This window comes from Canis lupus, chromosome 9 (genome assembly GCF_048164855.1).
Source record: "Canis lupus baileyi chromosome 9, mCanLup2.hap1, whole genome shotgun sequence".
Lineage (NCBI taxonomy): Eukaryota > Metazoa > Chordata > Mammalia > Carnivora > Canidae > Canis > Canis lupus.
Window position 1 is genome coordinate 61,179,929 of NC_132846.1, and position 27,332 is coordinate 61,207,260.

Genomic DNA, 27,332 nt, shown 5'->3' on the forward strand with positions numbered 1-27,332 from the left:
ACACTGGACCACTAACCACTCTCTCCCCCTGGTGGGGGATGTGGGACCTGCTGACGCTGAGCTGGTTCAAGCATCAACCATCTGTAACAAGCTCCTTAAGAGGAGTTCTAAGTTCTCTGCATAGGCTTTTCTAGAATGAAGACAAGAACAATAATGCCATAGGCTCTGCTTCTCCAGGCCCAACAATGTCACCAGTTGCTGTATACCTTACCAGGGGTCAGAAGCCAGTCACACCAGCCCTCCACCCCTTCTGGCCTCCACACTTCAATGAGATGGGGATCCACAGGCAGCAGAATCACGAGCACTGTCTAATCTACGGTGGCTGCATGAGTGCCTGGTGGGGCTGCAAGGAGGCAGGCTGCTTCTGTCCAATCTGTACCCAAAACACCATCACTACTGAGGGTGATTTCTGACACTTCAAAGAGCAGCTCAAGTCAGGTCCTTCAGAGGACAGTTGCCGTTCAAGAGCTTTCCTTCTGGGATTCAACAGCCATGTAATGGTTTAAGTGACGAGTGATGATCAAAGTGAGTATGTCACCATCCAGTGTGTGGACGTTACTCAGGGGGCACACAACGAAGAAACAGGGCTCAGACACGTCCCTGTATCCTTCCAGCTGACACTCACGCTTCTGGTCCCTGTACATCTCCCACACCTGGAATGCTCGGCAACCTTAGAGGCCCAGGAGATCCCCCTCCTCACTGCCGCCACAGCTCAGGTCCTCACTCTGGCCTGTCTGTGCAGGCATAATACCCAGGCCTCCTGGCCTCCCTGTCTGTGGGCTCCTCCCTACACCAGACTTGTCACAGACTGACAAGTGACCATCCCTCTGTGAGCCCATGTGAGTACTGATGCTGAGTACTGATGCTGAGTATTGATGAGGAAAAGAAATGACTGGAATCCAGGTGAGTACAGGGGAAAGATGTATAGAACAATCACAACTGAAGGATATGTTACACCAGGAGACTAAGTGTGACAGGTCCACAGTGGAGGAGGGAAGGCTCTCTTGCAGCTTGGGCTGGGTTGAGGGGGACAGGGAGGGGAGAATCAAGAACCACCTCACGGAGAACGCAGCATGCAAGTGGCGTGTGGAGGTGGGGGCAGGGAGGGCATGTCCAGCTTTTGGCAGCAGCCAGAGAGCACAGGATTATCCCTCTTCACCCCTGGGTGTCTGTCAGGCATGGTCACATGACTAGCAACAGTCAAGGGAAAGGGAACAGAGGGTTGTCAGTTAGTTTCCATGCTGCCTCCCTGCCACCATCCTGACCAACACTCCCGGTGGAAGAGGCTCCTCCAGCCAGAAGGCCTGAGGAAGGCACCCACAGTGCAGAGCCCTCCTGTGGGGCAGGATGGCCACGTAACCTCAGCAAGACGTCACCTTTACTGCACTGGCGTTCCCATAGCACAATCTAGCCCACCCTGATGGGATGGGAGCCTGCGGGCAGGAGGGTGCATGATGGCCTCATAAAAGGACTCAGGGAATTCTGGGTGACAGGGCAGCACGGGCAAGGCTGGGAGATCCCTTCTGGTTGGGCATCCTTAGTTTGCTGGAGTGTTGGGTAGCTGGGATGAGGAAGACAACAGTGAGAAAAAGACTGGAAAAGGAGCGTTGGGAAACACTGTGGAGGATAGGACACCAGGCAAAGGAATGGTCATCGGGGAGATGAAAAGAGCCTGGCACCCATGTGTCAGGTGCGCCGAGGAGGGCAAAGGTGGAAGATGTTCTCTCGGGTGGAGCAACTGCCTGTCAGGTGAGGCTGGACTGAACCAGGAGAAGGACAGGGAGACAGAAGAGATGCTGTATGGGGTGAAAGCAAGAGCAGGCATGATGGACTGGGTGCTGAGGGGGTGGGGGGATGAAGAGAGAGAGAGAAAGAGAGAAAGAAAAAGGAAGGAAGGGAGAAAAAGGAAAAAGAAAAAGAAAGGAATGAAAGAAAGAAAAGAAAGAAAAAAAAGCAAAGTTACATGCAGTTTGGAATCCAAGTCACCAGGAAAGTGACATCATCGCAAAGGATGAGGGGGTAAGGGATGGGCTTGTGGAGCAGAGTGACGAGCCCAAATCTAACATTTTCATTTTCAGCAAGTTGTACTGGCCAATTCCATAGGCCAGGGCCCCCGCTGAGGGCTGCAGGCAGTGGCTCCTGAAACAGTCCCCTCTGAGGCAGATGGAGCTGTGGGGCTGCGGCACAGGAGTGGGGAGAGGTGGGAAACACAGATGTGACAGTCACACCTGCTGAAATCTGAAATGGGGACATGACTGCCGTGGGGTAGGCAAATGGAGGGAAGGAGGCCACAGTGGCAGGGCTTCCCAGGAGGGAGAGCCAGGGTGCCCACAAGAGAGATCTCAAGGGGAAAGAAGGCTGGGTTTGGTGGCGAGGAGGATGTGAGGGGCGCTAGTGACCTGATAGGACAGTCCCAGTGGCAAAGCAAAGTCCAAGTCGGAAGGAAGGCGTAAAGGGCAACCACCCACACAGGCACTTCTCTCAGAAGCAGCAGGTGGGAAAGGGGAGGGAAAAGTAACTCAAACCTGAGTTGGAAGGGAGAGGTGAGGAAAAAGTATCAGGATGTTTGCAGACTAACAACGCAGAGAAGAGCCTTCACCCAGAGGTGGTGGGGCTGGGGGCACAGAGGCACACAGGGATGGCACAAGGAGCAGCAGTGAAGGGAGAGAACACCCCGAGATGCCCCCCACACCCTGAGGCCCAGCGCCCCCACCGCCCACCTCACCAAGTGGAAATTCTCATCATATAATCATATCCCACCTCTGGTCCCTTCACACACAACTTCTCCCAGTTCCTTACTCAAGAGTCCAACCAAAGCACCCCCCTTCCCAGTGCCCCTTCCTCATTCTGGGCCACGCTGTTCACTGTCCCTCAGGGGCAGCAATCCCCATTGACTGCCCGCCTCTCTCTCCATCGCTGCCCAAATCCTTCCAGAAAGTCCTTCTCAGTCTCCATAATAGGATGAGAGTCTTTCTCCATGTAATTGCTTGCTCTCTTTCCTCAAAACAATCATGGTGTCTTTGTGTTTAAGCTATTTGTGTGCTTAAAGTCCCCCACTATTAGATTCTAAGCTTCTTAAGATGTGGAACTACTTCTCTGTATCAAATCTCCTCGGCTTCGGGACCCCTGGGTGGCTCAGTGGCTGTGTTTGCCTTTGGCTCAGGGCATGATCCCAGGGTCCTGGGATCGAGTCCCACATTAGGCTCCCTGCAGGGAGCCTGCTTCTCCTTCCGCCGGTGTGTCTGCCTCTCTCTCTGTGTCTCTCATGAATAAATAAAAAATAAAATCTTTAAAAAATAATAATAAAATAAAATCAATCTCCTTGGCCTCTAGAGCCTTGTACAGAGGAGACAGTACCTGTCTGCTGAATGAAAGATCGAGGTTCAGCTTGGGAGGCACTGTCTGAAATACAGCTCCCTACACTAACCTAGTGAAAAATAAAAATAAATAAAAATGAAATGTTTAAACCTTTACAATGGGAAGCTCTCAGGCAAGAGAGCCTGGAATATGTTGGAAGCACGCAAAGGCCAGTTGAGGCGTGTCAGCAGGAAAAAGGAGCCGGCTGAAAGGGGCTCCAATGGGCTGAACTCGGGATCATGTGAGCATCAAAATTTGATATTGGAAGATTATTACCACACATCTCCATGAAATTGCATCTAATGGTTAGCTGCTTCTATGAATCCAGGATGGCTATACACATGAAAACAATTTGGCTGTAATGTCAGCCAAAAACTATCCTGGCTCCAGGATCTTCATAGATATATTCAAACTGTAGTAATTTCGTACAGCATCTCAGAAATAGTGTACTTTACCTTGGGAGGAAGTGTATGGTTCTGTATAATGTCCGTTATAATGCAGCTGGGGTGGGGGAGGCATCACATAGGGCTGGGGCTTAGGCTAAGGAATAGAAAGTAAGAAACAGTTAAAACACATTGCAGCCTCTGTAATATATGTAAAGCAAGTCTCTGTCCATTAAAAACCTTCTAAGGAAGTTAACTATATTATATAGAAAATAAACATGAAGACCCTGTAGCTCTTACCACACTCATCACTTTCAGCATCTCCCAGAACAGTGCCAGGCCTATGCACTGATACCACACAGCAGAAAACACAAGAAAACAAGCTATGTCCAGAAAGTTAAGAGTGAGAAAAGACAAAGCTTCCTGAAGTCTTATGTAAACATATGAATACAAAAACCTCTTTGCAGTGTATTTAATCTTCATCAGCAAAATCATCTAGCATTTTAAATATCTACAAACTTCTGATTGCTCTTCATTAACAGTCAAACATGTTAATAGTAGGTTGGACCTACAATTTAAATATCTAAAAAAAATCTATAATAAAATACATATTACATAAATATTATGGTCAGCCTATGGAAAAATGGCCATTTCTTTGGTTAAAAACAACCAAATACCAGCACACTTCTGTGGTCCAAACTAAAAATTCACACTATCAAAAGCCTCTTTTATTAAGGAAGATGACAGGGACACCTGGGTGGCTCAGTGGTTTAACGCCTTCCTTTGGCCCAGGACGTGACCCTGGAGACCTGGGATCGAGCCCCTCATCAAGTTCAGCATCAGGCTCCCTGCGTGGAGCCTGCTTCTCCCTCTGCCTGTGTCTCTGCCTCTCTCTGTGTCTCTCATGAATCAATCAATCAATCTTAAAAAAGAAAAAAGGAAGATGACATCACTAAAAGAAAAGATAAATCAGATTTTCCTTCTTTCTTACCAGGGACACTCTTGAAGACGACCTCCTCCTGAGTGGGTTCACTGTGACAGTCTGAGTTTGCCTGTAAAATAAGACATGTCATTGAGACATACATATACACAAAGTTTTCCTAATTCTGCCAAAATAAATTAGTAAGAAAGTAAAATGATAAATCTGCTAAAGCAAAAAGATGACAGACTAATCTAGTCATAAATTAAAGAAAGGAGTCCCAGGACACCTGGGTGGCTCAGCGGTTGAGCAGCTGCCTTTGGCTCAGGGTGTGATCCTGGAGTTCCGGGATCAAGTCCCACATCAGGCTCCCTGTGAGGAGCCTGCTTCTCCCTGTGTCTCTCATGAATAAATAAAGAAAATCTTAAAAAAAAAAAAAAAAAAAAAAAAGTGCTCACTTCAGCAGCACATACACTAAAAAAAAAAAAGAAAGGAAGGGAATCTCTCTCTCCTCACTTGGGACCTCCACCCTTTGTGGCTGTCCAGAACACACTCCAGGGTTTGAGCCTCTTCATGCAACAACATCTGCCCAGACTACCCCGAGGATGGGCAGGTGTGTCTTTTCCTGGTCCATCCATGTGGAACCTCTGGAAGAAGCATGTACGCAGAAGGGAAAAAAACGGCAAGGCTTGATCACCCACAAACTTCCCAGGGAAGCAAGACTCAGTGCAAATGTCTTTCCTGTGGGCCTCCTGCCACCTCCATTAACAGTCCTGAGGGGTGACCATCAACTGCCAGCCCAGAAGTCTGAAGCAATGAGAAAGGCCTTTACTTAAAAGCCTGTTAATCACACACTACAAACATAAGAAGTAAGTTTATAACTTTGGTAACTTAAGAGTCTTGATTTCTGGGACGCCGGGGTGGCTCAGCAGTTAAGCGTCTGCCTTCAGCTCAGGGCATAATCCCAATCCTGGGATCGATTCCCACATCAAGGCTTCCTGCATGAAGCCTGCTTCTCCCTCTGCCCATGTCTCTGTGTGTGTCTCTCATAAATAAATAAAATATTAAAAAAAAAAAAAGAATCTAGATTTCCTGTAAGGAACTAAGTTAGAAAAAGCAAAAAAGTAGATTTGGTTCAGTGGGCGCCAGTGGTAAACCCACTTACCTTTCTTCGCAAGAAACTTTTCCCCGATTGGGGTTTGTCTTTTTTTTTAAGATTTTATTTATTTATTTATTCATATGAGAGAGAGAGAGAGAGAGAGAGAGAGAAGCAGGCTCCATGCAGGAAGCCTGACATGGGACTTGATCCCAGGTCTCCAGGATCAGGCCCTGGACTAAAGGCAGTGCTAAACCACTGAGCCACCCGGGCTGCCCATTCCCTGACTGGTTTTATTTTATTTTATTTATTTTTATTTAAGATTTTATTTATTCATTCATGAGAGAGAGAGAGAGAGAGGGGCAGAGACACAGGCAGAGGGAGAAGCAGGCTCCATGCAGGGAGCCTGACGTGGGACTCGATCCCAGGTCTCCAGGATCACACCCCGGGCTGCAGGTGGCGCTAAACCGCTGTGCCACCGGGGCTGCCCCCACTGACTGGTTTTAAATGTATTTTTTAGAAAGCAATAACGGGCACCAGGATGGCTCAGTTGGTTAAGTGTCTCTTTTTGATCTCAGGGTCATGAGTTCAAGTGCCACACTGAGCTCCACACTGGGTGTGGAGCCGACTTTAAATAAATAAATAAAAGAAAGCAATGAGAATATTAAGTGCAGATTAGCATTTACCAGATAATTTGAGATTTTAAACTTCCCATAAAGTTCCAACTTTGAATAAATAATTATATCAGAAAAGAACAGAAGACAATACAGCTAATGTATAATTTTACCATGTTTAAACAGAGGCAGGATATTTTGTTCTGTGCAGTTTATTACAGATAAAATCTAAGAACCTATACACTTACATAATTTTCCCCAAACAGAACAGAAGACAATACAGCTAATGTATAATTTTACCATGTTTAAACAGAGGCAGGATATTTTGTTCTGTGCGGTTTATTACAGATAAAATCTAAGAACCTATACACTTACATAATTTTCCCCAAGTGTATCCCCCCCCCCCTTTTCCCCCTTTTCTTTTTGAGAGAAACAGTGTATACACACATACATGCGTGCAGGGGCAATGGGAGGAGGGGCAGAGGGAGAAAGAAAGAGAGAATCCCATGCCCAGTGGAGAGCCCCACTCAATCCCAGGACCCTGAAATCATGACCTGAGCCGAAATCAAGAATTAGGTGCTCGACTGAGAAAGCCACCCAGGCAACCCCCCTCCACCTAAATTTTTTTTTAAAGTAAGTTCTATGCCTACTGTGGGGCATGAACTCATGACCCCAAGATCAAGAGTCACATGCTCTACCAACTGAGCCAGCCAGCATCCCTCAAAGCACTTTTTATAAATTTTTTTTTAATTTTTATTTATTTATGATAGTCACAGAGAGAGAGAGAGGCGCAGAGACACAGGCAGAGGGAGAAGCAGGCTCCATGCACCGGGAGCCCGATGTGGGATTCGATCCCGGGTCTCCAGGATCGCGCCCTGGGCCAAAGGCAGGCGCCAAACCGCTGCGCCACCCAGGGATCCCCTCAAAGCACTTTTTAAAAAAAACCTTTCACCAGCTATTCCTGGCTCATGAGCTTATATAACACATCAATACTAATTACAAAAATATTTTGTGACATTTGGTTATAGTGTTCTAAAGACAACTTACTAGCAAATCCATAATCACAAAGTGAACACTCAACCCATTTAATCAGCAAACTTACCATAACATCAAGCATCACGTCTCCTAAATTAACATGATCCTTAGCGTTCTAACAACTAATACCTATATTCAAGCCCTGAAAATTAGCTTATTTTTTGAGAAGACTGGAGATAAAATAAAACTAATGCTTATCCTTTCTGATTAAAAAAAAAAAATCACCAAATATTGGGCTTGAATGAAGGTTGATATGGACTCAGTAACAGTGTTAGAATAAGGAAACATAAGAGCAATCTGAAAAATGGTCCCCTGCAAAATAAAAACTCAGTATGTGATAAAGGTGATATTCCAGCTCACCAGAGAGAAGATAGGTTATTGGACCATTTATAAAAAGTTCAAGTCTCAGACAATATCACATAAGAAAGCACACTAGAAGATGGATTTAAAAATTAAAAATTTAAATATGAAATCATAAGTGAACTTACAGAAAATATAACCAAATACTTCTATTATATATCATAGGCTGAAGATATATCTAAACACAAAAGCAATGAAAGAAATTACAAAGAAAAAAAAACTGAGTGCTTAAGAACTTAACATCAGGTGACAATTTATTTTACTAGTTGACTTTTTTTAATTAAATGGCTTCTGTAATCATTTCCTTTCATCATCATCAAAATGTAGAGGTTGTTGCTAAAGAATAAATGTCTCCTTTCCAAAGAACATTCCATCTGCCAGAATTCATGTTATTCAACAATAACAAAATGGATGTTAATTCTATTAGGTTGCAAAAATACATCTATCAGGGACACCTGGGTGTCTTAATGGTTGAGTGCTTGCCTTTGGCTCAAGTCATGATCCCAGGGTCCTGTGATCGAGCCCCACCTAGGGCTCCCTGGTCAGTAGGGAGCTTGCTTCTCCCTCTCCCCTTGCCCTCCCCCCTGCTCATGCTCTAGCTCTATTTCTCTACCTCTCTCTTTCTCAAATAAATAAATAGAATCTTAAAAAAACAACAACAAAAAACCTGTATCAATTGGTAAAGCACTATGGGTCCTAATCGAGGCCTCCTTAGTGGTCCGAGGTGTGACAGTACACTTGGGCACTGTGTTTTGTTTTGTCAAACACTCCTTAACTGTACTTTAAAATATTCCTAAAATCAGTGTCCAGAATTTGGAGGCATTATTTTGTAGCCTTGAGGTTCACTTTGCCTCTGCTTACTCTCCGTTGTCAGGGCTAGGTTTAGGCAAAACTGGGTCCTTTGAAGTTTATATTTAGTCCAAATGGACTGAACGTTTAAATTACCATAAATTCAAAGGGCACCTGGGTGGCTCAGTTATTTGGGCAGCCAACTCTTGATTTCTTCTCAGGTCATGACCTCAGGGTCGTGAAATCGAGCCCCTCGATGGGCTCCACATTGAGTGTAGAGCCTGCTTAAGATTCTCTCTCCCTCTCCCTCTCACCCAGCTGTGCACCTGTGTGTGCTCTCTAAAAATAAAACATGATAAAGTACTATAAATTCAAAATTCAGAAAAGAGAAGAGCTGCTGACAGAACACTCCACCAACATGTCCAGGCTTGTGTCGCCTGGGGCAAAAATAAAACTTAAATGTGTTAAACACAGAATCCAAAGACGCAGAGCTTAGAAGCAGAGGCAGTAACTCCCACACACGGTATCTATTTTGGCACCTCTTGCCGGCAGCACCCAGGGTGGAGGCGACGCTGCCCACCGCAGAGGCTGCTTCTGGCGAAACACAAACAAACTAACACATCCTTCTCCTGCCAGACTGCTTGACGGGGCAGCCTTGCCATCAGCTCTAATATCCCACCTCCTCTTTCTTCCTGCTACTGTTCTTGTAACTGCAGCTTCCTGTGAGATCAGCTATCCTAATCTTAGCGAATGAGACCAAATGGTGTTTTCCAGACTTTCTGGGCAGTTGCTATGTTGATGGGTGTTGCTAAAAATGAGACTGCCAAAGAACTCTTAGAAAAAAAAAAAAATCACTGGAATGTGTGCACTGGAGAAGACAAAATAAGTAAAGGCTGCTGGCCCCAGTAAAATAAATATTACTGAAATGGTGCTAAGGACTGAACATGATTATCTCACAGAATCTGGACCCCAACAACATAAGGAATGCCAGTTAGTATCCTGATTTGACAGATGAGGAAACTGATACTTAGGTTAAGGAAACTACTCTTGGTCACATGACAAGTAGCAGAACAAGCACCAGAACCAGGTACATCCATCAGATTACTGAACGCAGGCTCCTAAAAAACAATTATTTGTCTGACCCTCTCCCCAGACCCAAATGATTTGTTAAGATCCATGGAAGCAAGAGGACATAATGGTATCATCACTAGTGCCTGGCAAACAAGGAAGCCCTCAAATGTTCATTGAGCAAATGAGTGGCACGGTGAGTGAGGATGGAAGTAGATGCTAATTACTGAGCATTTACAGTTAAGCTATTTCTAAGAATTGTCTCAATTTTGCCTTGTGAGCTTCTTTTCTCATAGATTTATCTGCTTCCAGGCCTCCTCCAGTCTCTCGTTTTTAAAAAAGATTTATTTATTTATATTAGAAGAAGAGTGCTGAGGGCGAGGGGCAGAGGGAAACAAGCAGACTTTCTGCTGAGCGGGGATCCTACTCACCCTGCTGAAGCAAGACTTGATGTCAAGACCCCCAAGATATGACCTGAGCTGAAATCAAGAGCTGGATGCTCAACCAAATGAACCACCCCGGTGCCCCTCCTCCAGTCTCTTTAAACCCCACAGTGGGCCTACAAGAAGGGGCAGCCCCACCCCCTTCTAGTCAGTATTCTGGTCAGAGTCTCCAGGACAAAAGTGGGCAACCTCGATACCTCGATCACATGGCTCTGAATGCTGGGGAGAAGCATCCTCCTCAAGATTCTGTTTCTCTCCCAGTCTTTTACTCATATAGAGAAGGTGATTACAGCAGGACCAATTCTGGGGTTTGAAAGAAGTTATTTGACCAAACAGGTTGACATTATCTCCTATAATTTCTCAGCCAACCCTAAAGGAATATCAACATTCTTCTCACGTTTTTAAGTCTTGGGTGACATAAAAAGATGATTCCGGGGGCACGTGGGTGGCTCAACTGATTAAGTGGCTGCCTTCAGCTAAGGTCATAGTCCCAGGGTCCTGGAGTCCAGCCCCACCTAGGGCTCCCTGCTCAGTGGGGAGCCTGCTTTTCCCTCTCCTCACTGCTCCTGCTCTTGCTATTTCTGTCTCACTCTCTCAAATAAATAAATAAAATCTTTCTAGGGGTGCCCGGATGGCTCAGTGGTTGGGCGTCTGCCTTAGGCTCAGGTTGTGATCCCAGGGTCCTGGGATAGAGTCCCACATCACTGCTCCCTTTGCCTATGTCTTTGTCTCTCTCTCAGTGTATCTCATGAATGAATGAACGAATGAATATCTTTCTTTAAAAATTTGAAATAAAATACAGTCAGTGGAGGGGAGGGGGTGCTTGGATGGCTCAGTCGGTTAAGCATCTACCTTCGGCTCAGGTCATGACCTCAGAGCCCTGGGACTGAGCCCTGCATTGGGCTCCCTGCTCAACAGGGAGTCTGCTTGCTCCTCTCCCTCTGCCCCTCACCCCAGCTTGTGCTCTCTCTCTCTCTCCCCGCTCTTTCTCAAATAAAATCTATACATCTGTAAATGAATAAATGAATGAATATATTAGAATCATCTGGGTCAAGTTTGGAGGAGTCACACATTTAATTTAATTATACATAGGGACTGAGGAATGGGGAAGGGGACACTCAAGGAGCAAAGTCCCCTTGCTATACAAGTAGAGTCATTTCCCTGAGCCACCAGGCGCCCCAGGCTGAGCCAGCCGTCCAGAATCCACTATCCAATTTCAGGCCTGCTACAGTTTCATCAGTGCCCATCACAGTGCAAAGCTGACACATCTGGACCATGAGAACAAAGCTACCAATACTCCAGGATCATTATATTAAATGTGACTCAACAGTTTAGGGTGAGAGCCCTAAAAGAAATGACCATAAAATTTATTTGTTTTTTTAAAAGATTTTATTAATTTATTCATGAAAGACACATGGGGGGGGGGGGCAGAAACACAGGCAGAGGGAGAAGCAGGCTCCATGCAGGGAGCCTGACACAGGACTCGATCCCAGGTCTCCAGGATCAGGCCCTGCCTGGGCTGAAGGCGGCACTAAACCACTGAGCTACCCGGGCTGCCCTGACCATAAAATTTAAAGCTATTTTTAGTTTTATCACCCATCAAAACACTGTAAGTTAAGAAACCTGAGAACACGAGCTGACAGTGAAATAGTTTCCCACAGAATGCAGCAGGTGTCCTCCACCATAAATAATTACATAGGAATAGTTCATGGGTATGAACTTCCTTAATCTACTGGATGTACAGAGATTAAAAACAAAATGTGGAAAACAGCCCCTTAAACATAACTATTTCATTTTTGAAACTCTCATTTTTTTAAAGATTTTATTTATTTGAGAGACAGAGAGAGGGGGTTTGAATGGGGGCAGGGGCAGAGGCAGAAGTGGACTCCCTGCAGAGCACGGAGCCTGATGTGGGGCTCAACCCCAGGACACTGGGATCATGATCTGAGGTGAAAGCAGATGCTTAACCAACTGTGCCACTCAGCACCCCTTGTATTTTCTTTCTTTTCTTTTTTTTAAAGATTTTATTTATTTATTCATGAGAGACAGAGAGAGAGAGAGAGAGGCAGAGACACAGGCAGAGGGAGAAGCAGGCTCCATGCAGGAAGCCCGATGTGGGACTCAATTCCAGGTCTCCAGGATCACGCCCTAGGCCAAAGGCAGGTGCTAAACCGCTGAGCCACCCGGGAATCTCCACCCCTGTATTTGCTTTATGTAGATGTGCAACTGAAGATCATAATAATGTAATTTTATTCCTATTTAGCAAGAAACAGCAATATTACAAAGCTTAGATTTCTACAACTGAATTGATTTCTTTTCCATCTCTATTTTATTATTTTTTAAAATATTTTATTTATTTATTCATAGAGACACAGAGAGAGAGAGAGAGAGAGAGGCAGAGACACAGGCAGAGGGAGAAGCAGGCTCCATGCAGGGAGCCCGACGTGGGACTCGATCATGGGTCTCCAGGATCACACCCCGGGCTGCAGGCGGCGCTAAACCGCTGTGCCACCAGAGCTGCCCTCCATCTCAACTTTAAAACCATTAGCAAGTGGTGATTTGCCAAAAAACTTCTTTAAAAAAAAGGCATTAACCACTAACCAATATGGATGCCTACTGGAAAGAGAGGACATCTTGCAGTTTATTCGAAATGGTTGCTTTGATTCTCCAAAATTTTCCAAAGGGGAATAACTGAGGTCATAAGAGTTTGACACTATAAATACCCATAAACTTACGGAAAGGCTGTGCTCCTACAGAGTGCGTATCTACTGCTTGAATCTCAGAACACAGCTTCTGAATAAAAATGTCACAGGGGGCTGGGTAACCAGGCCAGCCCAGAAGAGCCCCAGATGTGACTGCCCTGGACGCGTAGCACCACTGCATCTGACCACCAAGAGAAGCATGTTCTCTCTCTCTCTCTCTCTCTCTCACACACACACACACACACACACACACACACTCTCAAGAGCTTGCAGCACATATTGGCTTCCCATACCCCCAAAGAAAGCAGGGCTCCTCCTCCTGGTCAGTTAGAGCTTTCCCAAATCCCATCACCAGACCAGCACGGGGACTCAGAATAAAGCTCAGTTGGGGGGGCAGCCCAGGTGGCTCAGCGGGTTTAGCGCCGCCTCCAGCCCAGGGCGTGATCCCGGAGACCCGGGATCGAGTCCCACATCAGGCTCCCTGCATGGAGCCTGTTTCTCCCTCTGCCTGTGTCTCTGCCTCTCTCTCTCTCTCTCTCTCTGTGTCTCTATAAATAAATAAATAAAATGTTTAAAAAAAAAAAAAGCTCAGTTGGGGGATTTTTCAGAGGGGAGAAGGGGACAGGGTAGACATCTATGGGCTGGTTGGGAAAGTTGGCTAGTTCTCCTTCATGGTCATCCCTGGTCATTTCCTTTTCTTTCATGAGTCCCAAAGACTGGCCTGCCCTTTGTACAGTTACTCCTAACCAGGTTTTCTTCACACCTTGGGTACCTATAAAACAAAAAGCACTTCCGTAGTCTTTCTTCTTGGCTGTAAGGGACAAATGTCCTTTTAAGACTTTTTTCCCCCAGGGGATCCCTGGGTGGCGCAGCGGTTTGGCGCCTGCCTTTAGCCCAGGGTGCGATCCTGGAGACCCGGGATCGAGTCCCACATCGGGCTCCCGGTGCATGGAGCCTGCTTCTCCCTCTGCCTGTGTCTCTCTGCCTCTCTCTCTTTCTGTAACTATCATAAATAAATAAAAAATTAAAAAAAAAAAAAAGACTTTTTTCCCCCAATTTATAATCAGCAGTAAAAGGAAATCAACAAGGAGCAAACGGGCTTTTCTCCCCTCTGACACTCATCACTCAGGCTTCTGTTATTCACTAAGCCTCAGGTATAGGGTGCCCTGCCAGACACTGGGGCGCCAGTGGACAGGACAGAAAAGCCAGCTCCACGTAGGACAGCAGGCCTGCAACACATAAGCAGCACTGGCCACGATGCTGCAGGTCTCTATGTTTCCACACCGTCACCTACAAAAGGGCAGTAGTAACTACCAAACCGGGCTATTGTAAAGATTAAAGGAGGTAAAAGCTCTCCACATAATGTTTGATGCAGAGAAAGCATCTACTGAACCAGAATCATTGTTATGAAAGTGGTAGGAAACAACTAGTAGTTTGGGAATGGTACCAAAGACTAAGCACACTAAATGCGTGGTGGCCTCCAGGCCAGCTGCACTTAAACTGGATCTAGAAAAACAACTAAAAGTCTGCCAGAGAAGGGGAGAAAGAGCATTCCAGCAAGTCCTGGGGCTGCAAGAGGCATCAGCATTGGAAGGACTATGGGCTCTGAGGCCGGGATCAAGAGTTAGCTGGCAGATGAGCCCAGAGGAGGATCAGAGGGATCTTGCACTTAACGCTGCAGCAAATGGAGGGCAGGAAAAGGGACAGGCTCAGTTGTGGTTCTGAGCTAGAACTCTGAGTCAAGGGCTACGTCTTTTGCTCATCCAGCCAGAAAACTGGCTAGAACCAGGTGACTTTCTGGCTGGACCCAGGTGACAAGGGCCAGGGGAGCCAGATGGGAGACAGCTCCAATGGGCCAGTGGAGAAAGCAGCTTAGCGGAAGGTTGTGGGGATGGAGCAAAACCTTTCCAGTCTATGTCAATGCCACTCCAGGGGAAGCCTAGTTTGGCAGTTCTGGTCAGGTACCCTTCTCCTAAGGGCTCCTACAGTAGCTCGGACAGCCCCCATCAGACCTCTTTTTTTTTTTTTTTTAATTTTTATTTATTTATGATAGTCACACAGGGAGTGAGAGAGAGAGGCAGAGACACAGGCAGAGGGAGAAGCAGGCTCCATGCACCGGGAGCCCTACGTGGGATTCGATCCCAGGTCTCCAGGATCGCGCCCTGGGCCAAAGGCAGGCGCCAAACCGCTGCGCCACCCAGGGATCCCCCATCAGACCTCTTAATGTGCGTTTCTGTAGATTCCTTCAACAATTCACCAAGACCTACTGTGGGCCAGCCCCTTGCTCAGCGCTGGAAACAGGGGATCGAACAGTGTCTGCTCTCTGGTGGCGTTGCCTGCTTACAAGAGGTTCAATAAACAAGTTCGGGTGGGGCCAAGTACTATGAAAAATAAAATAGGGAAAGGGAGTACAGAGGGACAGGCAGTGGGCAGGGACTGAGTCCCCAGGGCAGTTAGGGTGCCTCTGATCAGACAATGGATGCGGTGGGAGAATGACGCATGGGGAAGAAAAGCATTTTAGGCCCCGAAGGGGCATGCACAGCATCCTGAGGGCTGAACGTGTTCACAGACTGGAAAGAGTTCTAGCAAGGGTGGGACAGGGTGAGCAGAAAGAGTGTAGAAAGGAAACAGGGGGAGAACCAGGCAGGGACCAGATCACGGATGGTCTCGTACTTTTAAGCATGATGGAATGCCAGTGCAGGGTTTAAGAAGGGTGATAGAATCTGACCCAGATTAAACTAAGACGAGTCTGGCTGACTTATGGAAAATCAGCTCTAGGCAGAGCAGGCAGGGACACAGGGAGAGCATCAGAAGGCTCCTGCAATCCCACAGGTGAGAGACACTGGCAGCCTGGCATGAAGCTATTAGCAGAAGTGGTACAAGCGGTCAGATCTCAGAAGCATTTTGAAGGCAGAGCTTGCTGATGAATTGGATGTGGGATGACAGAAACAGGAATCAAGAAGGAATTAAGTAGGTTTGAGGCCTGGGCAACTGGGTGAATATGGAGTGCTGCCATTTACCAAAAGGAAAAAGTAGACAAGAAGCAGATCCGGGGGCAGGAAGAAGAGGGCATCAAGTTTGGGTTTAGACATATCAAATCTAAAATGCCTCTTAGGCCCCCAAGTGGAGATGTCAATAGACAGTTCGCTATGCTCAGGGAGGAGACTGAGTTAGAAATAAAATCAGATGCACTTTGGGCATACAGATGGTAACTGTAAGCCTGACACAAGGTGAATCCCCTAGAACATGAGGAAGGCGGGGAAGAGGTCTCAGGACTAAACCAGCAAAGATGACTGAGAAGAAACAGCCTAGAATAAGTTAAAGCAGTAGAGGGTGAGATCCTGGCAGCCGATGAGGAGCAGGGTGAGGAAAGAAGGGGTGGCCAGAGCTTAAGTGCTGCTGAGTAGTCCAGTGAAAGGGCGTCTGAAAGGACCACAGGGTGAAGGTTGCCGTCACTGTGACAAGCAAAGTCTGTGTGGCAGCGAAGAAAAGCAGGGTGGAAGGAAGGAGAGAAAGCAAACATAGAGGACTCCTATGAAAAAATCTGCCATATAGGAAAGCAGAGATACGGAGTCATGGCTGGATGGCGTGCAGGATGAAAGACAAGTTTTCTAAGACACGCAATTTTATTACAGCATGTCCGTACACTGATAGGAATGAATCAGCAGAAAGGGAGAAACTCATGGGGACCAAGACAAATGTACATTAGGAAGAAAAGGTATGAATTCTTCCAATGGCTTGACAAGCTGAATAATCATTTAAAAAATTTTTTTTAAAAGATTTTATTTACTTATTCATGAGAGACACACAGAGAGAGGCAGAGACACAGGCTCCCTGTGGGGAGCCCAATATAGGACTCAATCCCAGAACCCCAGGATCATGACCTGAGCTGAAGGCAAATGCCTAACCAACTGAGCCACCCAGGTGCCACTCGAGATAAAAATTTCTAACTTCATTATTTTCTACCATTTCCACAAACAGGCTATACTCACAGGCTGCACTGATTCAATCTGTAGAATTTGTGTCGTGCAACACAGAGTCTCCACACGTATTTTGCAGTTTCCATGTCTTCCTAGCAAATGAAATATTGCATAAAGTAAATGAAAACACATTTGCGACTCAATACAGTTTGTCTGATGACAAGACATAATTGGGGAATACATTATGTCAAAGTCACTTTTTTTTTCAAAGTCACTTTTAACACACTGATTCTTTCATTTTCTAATACTGTGCGCCTATCATATGAATGCTATAATTAGGATTTAAATTATGAAGACGAAAAACAAAAACACTATTCTGAGGGTGTGACTCTTACACTAAAGTGTTTCAAAATGACGTAACTTTAAAATTATGAAAATGCCAACTTTTATTTTGACAATTATACTCAAAAAAGAACATTTTAAACAAAACATTTGAGTCAGTGACTTAATACTGCCTTTGTCAATGGAGCAAAAGTGAGTAACTGAAGTAGTTATTTCTATAGAGCTCTTTGCTTAGCAATGGAAATTAAGATTTTAGTGCTTACTTCCTCCCCTACTCAGTTCCTTTAAAGTTCATCATACCAGACACTATTTACCCAAGGACTTGGGTAAAACACTATTTACTGAGCAACTATTTATTAAACACTAAAACACTATTTACGGAACAACTATTTTTGCCAAGGGCTACTAGGCAAAATGTTATAAAATTTTATGTTTTTTATAGAAGTATTAAATATTTCAATTTTAATGCTATCTCCTTCCCCCAACACGCCCACAGAAATGCTAACTTGGTAACTTTTAGGAAAAACGTTCCATGCAGATTCCTAATGTTTACTCACAGTTTGAAACTGGATGGTCTCCTCTTTATTGGCCAGCTCTAATGCAAAGAAGGACTTGTTGTGGGACATGTTAGCAATATCATGCCACCTAAAGAACAAAAAAGAGAAAAAAACAATGTGAGTGCCACTAGGAGACAGAACATATGATTTTTCCTTCTAGAGTTTGAGGTATAAAGTTAATATTTGTTCATCGTTGTAGAAAGAACAGAGTTGTTTTAATCAGCTGGCATGCACCTTCTCGTTTAAGTGACAATAGCTGGTTGCAAGAAGTAAATGCAGAGATGAAGTGAAGGCAAAGAGTACTTAAGTACTCTATTTATCCTCATTTGCCAGATTAGTAGGCTCAAAGATCCCTATCTTAGTTGGTTACCAATACCTCCTTTATTCATTCAACAAATATATCTAAGGGTACCCAATATAGCAATGCCAGAGATTGTGTTAAGTCCCCGAGGATACTAAGATCAGTAAGGGACAGTGCTTCGCTCAAGAAGGACACAGTTGGAGGGTGGAGGTGAGAGAGAGAAGAGAGAGGCCAGCAAGTACCATTAAGTTTTGCAGATATACAAGGCAAAAGTGAGGCATGAAGGTGTAGGACGAATGCTCTGAAAAGCTTCAGGGTGAAGACGAAGTTCAAATGCTAGGAACACAAAGAGTGAACTATTCTGGATGGTTTCACCAGGATTCAAACTCCTATCTTATGTTTTCTAACTGTATTTGACCACGTTTAGATTTTATATATTAATATTTTCTTTTATTACACAACTATATAATTTTATGAAAGGAAAAAATGGGTCTGAAAGAAAAATGTTAAAATGGGTCTGAAAGAAAGATGTTACCCCTACTTCATCCTTCTCCATATTAGATTTTTTTATTTTAAATTTATTTAAATAAATAAAATTAATTTGTAATGATTCCATGTTTGTTGATTTTTTTTTAAAGATTTTATTTTTAAGTAATCTCGATACCCAACATGGGACTCCAACTTACAACCCGAGATTGACAGTCACATGTCTAGCAACTGAACCAGCCAGGTGCCACTCAATGTTTAATTGTTAAACCTAAAGGTTATTAGTATCATTATTGAAGAAGGCAATTTTAAAAATTCCTGTCCAGTGGAATGAAAGAAGCTGGCTGGACCTACAGTTTTCATGTGGCCCTTTGGCACCATTAGAGTCCTGCCCTTCTGGTGCAGTTCGGATCCTCTTCTGCCCCCTATTCCCCAACTCACATGTTGGGAAGACCTAAATGAGCAGCTTAGGGCCAAGAGAGCAACTGCCCGACCCAGGGCAATATGGTCTAGGAGTAGGTTTCCGCATCCCAAGCCAGGTACATTCTCCATGGTCATAATCGCCAAGGAAAATTCAGAGCCCCAAAGGCAGTAGTAAAACAAAAGAAATGAAAGAAGAAACGTCAGTTTACAGAAAAAATTCTTGAAAGGAAAAACCACTTCTCAAGAAGAAATAGGCTAGTTTTTAGAAGGCATGAATATTGGGGAATTAAGTTCCTTTTAATAAAAGAAACCATTTAACACAGTGGTTAAGAGCCCACTCTTCAAGTGGAGAATCAGAGTTCTTGGTTATGCCAGTTAGTAACTGCATGATCTTAAGCAAATCACTTTATTATTCTAAGTCTCAATTATCCTACATGGAATGATGGTAGTACCTCTGCTGAGAGTTGTAAAGATCACACAAGAAAATACAGAGAGCACGTAGCATAGTACCTGGCTCATGACAAGCACTCAGTAAATGGTAAACACAAAGGAACCAAGAACCAAAATTGGTATAATGTTTTATTGCTCTACAAAAACAATAAAAACTTTTAATTTTTCATCAAGAATAGAATCAAAGTAAATAGACTCTCAGTAAAATTGGAAATATTTCTATGAAATGACACTTTCGATTTTCTAGGGTATGGATTTTTTTTTTTTAAGATTTTATTTATTTATTCATGAGAGACATGCAGAGAGAGAGCAGAGACACAGGCAGAGGGAGAAGCGGGCTCCATGCAGGGAGCCCGACACGGGACTCAGATACTGGGTCTCCAGGATCATGCCCTGCGCTGAAGCCGGCGCTAAACCACTGAGCCACCCAGGCTGCCCGGGTATGGATTTTAAGGAATGAAAAGGCAGGGATTGAACAACATGGTTCAATTTGCGGTCTTTAAGATACAAATTGGAACACAGAAATTTAAACCACCTGAAATTTGATTCTTTGGGGTCAGCCACTATTAGCATATTGCTATAGATCCTCCTTTTTGTCTTTTTCACTATAAATGTTCTAAGATTTCCACAAATGACTAATATCCCATTTTTATAATCAGAAAAAAGAGAACATTATACAAATAACTGAACTTTGCTTAACAAGCAAGCAAGCAAGCAAGCAAGATTAATTTGCTTAGACGTTGGTATTTTAGGAATTTTGGTACATAAGAAGTCAGAGAAAGGCCCAGATTTTCCATAAACAGTCCTAGAAGCTAGAGTTGAAATTAAAAACTCACATCAAAACAAAGAACAGCCTCCAAATGGCAGGAAAAGGGTCACACACCTTCCAGCATTTCATAAGCAGGCCATGATGACAAGCAGTATTGTTTTCCACATACTTGGTTTGAAAGAAAGTGGCTTATGAAAGAATCACTGGAGTCAGGGGTTATTTGATTCTAGGAAAGATATCTTTCCATTTCCTAGTGAGACCTTGGGAGAGAGTTATGGGCAATATTACCAGTACAGGTTCTAGAAATTAGCACCAAGAGGAGCCACAGAAAGTGCACAGGAGGACGTAAGAGAAGTACCTAAATATCACAGGAGGCCTTCCATTCTTGTGTTTCACAAAGATCCCTTCAAGACATGCTCCAATGGATATGTCACTGCCTTGGCTATCCTGGAAGGAGAAAGCACAGAAAGAAGCACTCAGGCAGCATGTGCACGAGAGGCATGACCACCACACCCAGCTCCCTAGGCTCCTTTCCCAGAGAGAAGATGCTCAGAAGACCTACACTGGAGGGCAAAGTCTGAAAAGTATAAAAGGATCGCCTTGTCAATAGGTAGGAAAATAAGAAGAATCGGGCTCCTTAAGGAACTCGATTTAAGAGCATTTCAAAGAACAAACTGCCAAACAAGAATGTGTTTTACTGTGAAATTGTGACCACGGGACCTCAGCTTTCAAGTTTCCAGACTTTCTGTGTATCTCCCACCTCTGCACGGCAGGGTGTCCCTGGGCCTCCCCGCTGTCCTCTCAGAGCTCCTGAGATTAATCTGGAGACCCCCTGGCCTTCGTGCCAGGCTCACCTTGGCGGGGTAGCTCTCTTCTCCATAGCCATCCATCCTCTCTACCTCCTGCATGTACAGCATTTCGGCATCGGGAGCGGTGAGCCTTCTGCAACCCAAAAGATGTGAGATTGATTGCAAAACCAAAAATGGAAAAAATAAAAAAAGGCTATTCTTAAAAGCTACATACCAATTTGGCATGAGGTATTTACAAACATCTGAAGTGTTTAAGCAGCTGAAATTCATTTTACCAATCTATCAACATCAACCGAAAGCCAACTATGCACACAGCATTGAGCTGAAAGCTTACAGTTAGTTATAAAGATCCTCTCCCTGTGCTTCAGGCAGGCGAGGGGCACATGGGGAATAAAACACCCTAAAAAACCTTCACTGAAAGCTGGAACTCTTTCTAAACCATTCAGTAAATGCTTATTATCTGAAATATCAGGCAATACTAAGCATTGTGTGCTAAATGCAAATGATTAGTGCAGGAAATAAGGGTTAGAAGACTGTAAATTACAAGGATAGGTAGGAAGGCCAAGCGGGTAAAGAAGGTCCTCAACTGCATGGAGACTCACCTCCCCAGCCTCATCCTCTGCTGCTCCCCCACACCCAGAAGGCACCTCACACTGCAACCAAGTCATGATATTCCCTCATGCCTCTGGGCCTCTGCACATGCTCATTCCCTCTTCCTGGCACACCTGTCACTCCCTGTGCACCGATCAATCCTTAACATCCTTGAAGAGTCGGCCTATGTATCACTCCTTTGTCAGCTCCTGTGACTGCCCTGAGTCTAAGTCCGATGCCCCTGCTCTGTGAAGACCCACCACATTCTACGCACACCTCTCCCACTGCACTCATGTCACATTGTTAGATTAGAATTACTATCCCGATGGACTGTCCTGCCTATCCCTTACACTCCAAAGCAGGGAATGTATTCTTTGATGGCAGGTAATTGTTCTATTTATCTTTCTGCCATAGGATCTGGCCTCACACAGAATAATAGTATTAAACTATCTTTTGTTTTTTTCAAATATAAAACTATCTTTTTGAAAGATGCACAAATATTCATTTGTGCATGAAAGTAACAAAAAATAGGTGATGTGTGCCTGAGGGATGAATTATGCTGGTGAAAAATGAAGGGTTCATTTGGGACGCAAAAAGTGAAGCAGGAAAGGCAGGATGTGACCAACTTGTGGGAAGTCTTTAATCCCAGGGCTAATGAACTTAGGCTGGTAGAAGGCCAGAGAAGACTCATGAACGCTTCAGAAGAGGAAAGGAGATAAAAAGAAAAGTGATATTTTAGGAAGATTAATCTTTAGTGAGCAACTATATGGATTTGAGTAGGGAGAGACTGAAGGCCAAAGGTTTTTAATGGGGGGATAAACAATAGGATATAATCAGAGAGACTTGGGTTCAAATTCCATCTCTACCACATGTAATTATGGGCAAGTTATTTAGTCTTTTTTGAGCTTGGTTTTTCCAATGTGGAAGAGAATATCATTTACCTAAAAGAATGATTGTAAGAACATAATGATGTTTAAAGTACTTGGAACTGTGTGGGATTTGGTTTAGAGTAAGACCCAGCATTCTCTGGGGGAGGATTTTTCTTACAGACAACACATACAGATGCACTACCAAAGAAAGTCATTATGTACCCAGCGTCAGGGCAATAAGCACCACAGCTCTTGGTGCATTTCCCCAAAAGACAGAGATACAGCTTCCAAGGTATACAAGGGGAGAAAACCCCAGACATGCTGCACCATAAAAGGAAACAAGTCTCCCTAATCTTGCATCAACCCACACAAGACTAGGTCACCACCAAAGCCTTTAACATACGAGTGAAGAAGTGGCCCCCTTCGCTGACTGGCTACTTTCACTTTCCTCAGCTTCCTCATCGATTAGCATGGACACTAGGGGAGTCACTATGGGTAAGTGCTCAGAGAAGCTGGCGACCCAGAATCACAGTACCAGCGACTGAAGCGGTAAAGCGCCAAGTGTAACTGTGTCAATATATATTTCACAGTCAAACCAGCTTTGGTTCCCTATTATTTCCATTTCTTCTTTGTTAAGTGTTACCTGTATTTCTGATGCAGTAAGGCCACTTTTTGGGTTGCTTCTTCCAATACTTTTTCATCTTGTAACCACCCCTGAAAGAAAACACACAGCAGTAAGTAGGTAAACAAGCCAAGGAAATTTCCTAGGAAGAATCACTGCTACCGACTATTAGTGGCTCTTGTCAGTATTGGGCAATGAATTCAGACTAGTATCAGTATGGGGGTGATGTGTTTTTAAGTCTGTGATCATGATGTTGCTAAGGAATGAAGTGGCTTCTGCTCAGAAGACAAAACATCTTTCCTGCCTTCTCAGTTCATCCTGGAGGGAGTTTCAGTTGAGTTCTTTCAGGCTGGTATAACACCCACCAGCCAGTTGTGAGCCCAGCACAACATCCTGGCATTCCCTGGCTGGCTGTATAGACACTCAGAAGAGCATCTTACATACCACTTCCCTTTGTTGTTCCAATGCAGTTCTCCTGTCAATTAAACCAGTAGTGACTTTAAAAAGTAGACAGCAGTGTCTTCTCGCCACTACTTTTACACTGCTGCTGAGAAGCCAAACCCCTTCCCACATAACTGTGAGGTTTTGAGCCTTCGGCTAAAAGCCAAACCTCTGTGTGGTTCCTCAGAAGCTGGAAGTGAATCCCTCTCTTAGACTCACACCCAAACACAAAACAAATCTCTCTGGCTGTAGCCCAGTGACTGCATACCCTTTGGTTTCTTTTCTTTTTTTTTAAGATTTTATTTATTTATTCATGACAGACACAGAGGGAGAGAGAGACAGATACAAGGGAGAGGGAGAAGCAGGCTCCATGCAGGGAGCCTGATGGGGGACTCGATCCCGGGTCTCCAGGATCACACCCCGGGCTGAAGGCGGCGCTAAACCGAGGCCACTGGGCCTGCCCCACCCTTTGGTTTCTGTGGGTTTACAAAGACCAGTGAGACTACAACAAGGGAAGCATTTACACTTGAGTTGTTTATAAGAGGCAACTGACTTTTTTTTAACACTATTCCAGCCTCGTAAGTCTACCACATGGACTTCATTTCAGGGATTATGAAGGATATGGAAATAAACTATTTATAAAAAGCCCAATGTCAAAAGAAGTTCTTACCACAGGAAACAAGGCAAATTTCTGAAGAAAGTCTTGGGACTCATACTGATCAAAGTCACCAAAATCAGCTGTACAAATGACAAATATTCATGTGAATTATATTTAATTTTCACAGGAAAACATGCACAATTAAATTCAATATGCAATATAGAGATGGTATGCTTAAGATTTATAAGTTAAACATGCCTTAGAGCTATGAAGTGTATATTTTAAAAAGTTTTTAAAAGAATATTAGATACGTTCATGTGTCTTGACTTGGAAAAATACCTACTAATAAAGAGAAAAAATAAGTTACAAACTATGTGTACTATGATCTCATTTCTATAATTAACAAAGAAAGACAAACTACTCTGTAATCATATGTGCTTACTTATGTACAGGAAGATGTCAGGAAGAAACCAAACTGTTCATAGCAGTGATCACCTCTAGGGAATGGAATCAGATCAACCTGAAGATGTTATACCAAGATGTACTTGTTTAGAAATTTTTCATTGTTTAAAAAAAAAGATAGTTCAGGAAAGCCAAAGATGACATTTAGGAAGATTCAAAGAACCTTGAAAAGGTACTTTGAAATGTGGTTCCATGTATATGGAGCATGTTTGTCTAGAAATTATGTATGTCTCCATGCCTACTAATATCTGAAGGAACTTTATTAATGATTCTTCTGATTAAGTCTCAGTTTCCAAGGTTAAACGTCAGTTATCATTTGAAATAATGCCCGATCAGAAGTCTTCCCAACACATATACATACCTATAAATATACACTGATTAGATGTGAAAAATAACAGAACCAAAGAATTCAAATATATTCGTGAAATGCAAAACTTAATTTACTATGATTGACACTGCTCTATAATTCAGGACAACTGCATAAGAAACCAAATAAATGATGTATGCTTAAAATATAAGTGAAACAATGACACCTGGGTGGCGTGGTCAGCTCTTGATTTTGGCTCAGATCATGATCTCAGGGTCCTGGGATAAAGCCCCACACTGCTCCATGCTAAGCAGAGAGTTTGCTTGAGGATTCTCTCCCCATCTCTCAGCCCCTCCCACCCCCTCCTAATAAATAAATAAATAAATAAATAAATAAATAAATAAATAAATAAAGTTTAAAGGAAAAAAATGTGTAAGTGAACATAACTTCATCGACCTCATTGTTTGGCTGATCTTTCTTCCTACAATATTAGCTACCTACAGATCAAGTCCTTGAACTAGAGAAATACACAGCATTATCAAATGCTTTGTGTACATGTGTGACTGTGTATGGGTTTTCTGTAGTTTTAGCCTGTGTGCTTTGTTGACATATGCTAACATGCTTAATCTTCCAGAAGTTTCTTATGTCATGGAAATAATCCAAAATCATTTTTTCCTACAAGAAAACTAATTTCACTAACATAAACACTACTAAAGGAAGTCAGTAACTTTAAGAACCCCTTGCTGTTTTTGTTCTAATACACACATTCTTTTTAAAAAATTTATCCATTTGAGAGAGAGAGCAAGGTAAGGAGAGAGCACAAACAGCAGGGAGGGGCTGAGGGAAAGGGAGAAGCAGACTTCCTGCTGAGCAAGGACCCAGATAGGAGCTCAATCTCCCAGGACTCCAGGATCATGACCTGAGCTGAAGGCAGACACTTAACCAACTGAGGCCCCCCAGGACCCCCAACACACATTTTTTTTTAAAAGATCTTTATTTTTTTAAGTAATGTCCACACCCAACATGGGGCTCGAACGTAAAGATGAAGTGTTGAAGTTCCACTGACTGAGCCAGCCAGGCACCCTTGCTGTAATACACATGTTAATCTGATATATGTATTACATTATCAATTGTCATTATTTACCTTGAACAGCTAAGCCTGCTAGCTGAATTGCTTGTTCTAATGTACAAGGAATGTTCCCTTCCAAGATATCTTTCTTCAGCTGCAGATAATACTGATACCTATAAAAAATGTCAATTTTAAAAAGTCAATATTAATATTACCTCCAATGGAGATGCAATGCATTTTACAGTACTTTGGTAGAGGAGCATAAACTAGTCAAAGACAACCTTAACCCCAGATGGTTTCAAAAAATGACAACGTCCTTGACCATATTTATGCTTACACACACACACACACACACACACACACACACACACACCAACGTAATCAATTTGTTGAACCCCTTATCCTTAACTGTAGTTATTTCAAAGCTACAATCACCTAGAAGACAACCCGTCACCTTTTAATGCCCTATAAGACAGTTTCTTAGTTTTGTTCTGTTTAGCTAGAGAAATACAGAATCCATGGCCAATCTCTACTTTAAAAACTCTAACTAGTAACCTGGTAATATAAGACTCTGGTAGAAGTTACTTACTCTGATGGAAGTTCCCTAGTCCTAGAAAGTAAAGCCAAGTGAAAATGCTTCCTGATATTTCAGACCAGGCTTATATTAGCAATTTTTTAATGAAATCTCCAAAAGGGTAGCTGCTATGATGCTTTCTTAATATTCTTTTAATATGGGTTTACTTCTGTTTACACTTTCAACATCCAAAGCATCAGTTACCAGCATAAGCTTTAGTCAAGCAGATCTAGTTAAATTCCAGCTCCCCAACGTAGCATTTTTTAAATGAACTTGGGCAAATCATAATCTGTGGCTTTAGATGATCACTAGTAAAAGAAGGTACAATCACCCCTTCAAAAGGTAAAACATGTGCTCGCTTCGGCAGCACATATACTAAAATTGGAACGATACAGAGAAGATTAGCATGGCCCCTGCGCAAGGATGACACACAAATTCGTGAAGCGTTCCATATTTTTAAGATTCAGATGATTTAAAAGTTTGTTTCTCATACTGTGCATCAAAATAAAAATTTGAACAATTAAAAACAAAAACAAAAACAAAAAAAACAAAAGGTAAAACATATTAAGCCAGTCAGCACTGTTTCATCTGTATCCCTACTCCATTTTGACAAGGCTCTATAGTGAAGATCTATGCTGCCTTCCTTTCATTTATTCATTTAACTGGTAATGACTGGGGCCTACTAAGCACCAATCATTGTTCAGATGCTGGGGATACAACATTGAATGAGGATCCACCAACTCTCTGCAAAACAGTTTATAGAGCCATCTTGAATCCAGGGATCTCTTCCAGGTTTGGCCTTTGTAAAGAACAACTTATTCAGTTGGTATTTGAATTCCCCTCAGAGCCCACCCCTTTAATCATTTTATATGTTTCCTAACATCATCCTCTTTTATTTTAGCTCACTATGAGGCTTTCATTCTTTCTTACCAAAAAACCTGACCAAAACTCCATCCATTCAGATAAGAATTTAGTT

The 27,332-nt window shown here is 43.5% G+C and overlaps 1 protein-coding gene and 1 non-coding gene across 3 annotated transcripts in view; one reads left to right on the forward strand and one right to left on the reverse strand.

Annotated features, from left to right (window-relative positions):
* The window catches only part of PTPN21 (protein tyrosine phosphatase non-receptor type 21), a 79,508-nt gene that overhangs the window by 14,362 nt on the left and 37,814 nt on the right, over positions 1–27,332 (reverse strand). For both annotated transcript variants that reach the window (XM_072839620.1, XM_072839621.1), the window contains 9 exons: positions 25,858–25,955; positions 24,017–24,084; positions 22,927–22,997; positions 20,869–20,956; positions 20,373–20,461; positions 17,586–17,673; positions 16,759–16,838; positions 4,732–4,792; positions 3,813–3,897 (listed from right to left, as the gene is read on the reverse strand). In XM_072839620.1, the coding sequence (XP_072695721.1) occupies positions 3,813–3,897; positions 4,732–4,792; positions 16,759–16,838; positions 17,586–17,673; positions 20,373–20,461; positions 20,869–20,956; positions 22,927–22,997; positions 24,017–24,084; positions 25,858–25,955 (728 nt within the window). The remainder of the gene's footprint in view (positions 1–3,812; positions 3,898–4,731; positions 4,793–16,758; positions 16,839–17,585; positions 17,674–20,372; positions 20,462–20,868; positions 20,957–22,926; positions 22,998–24,016; positions 24,085–25,857; positions 25,956–27,332) is intronic.
* LOC140640817 (U6 spliceosomal RNA) lies at positions 26,708–26,814 on the forward strand. The gene has a single exon (XR_012037435.1). It is a non-coding gene; the product is annotated as a U6 spliceosomal RNA (small nuclear RNA).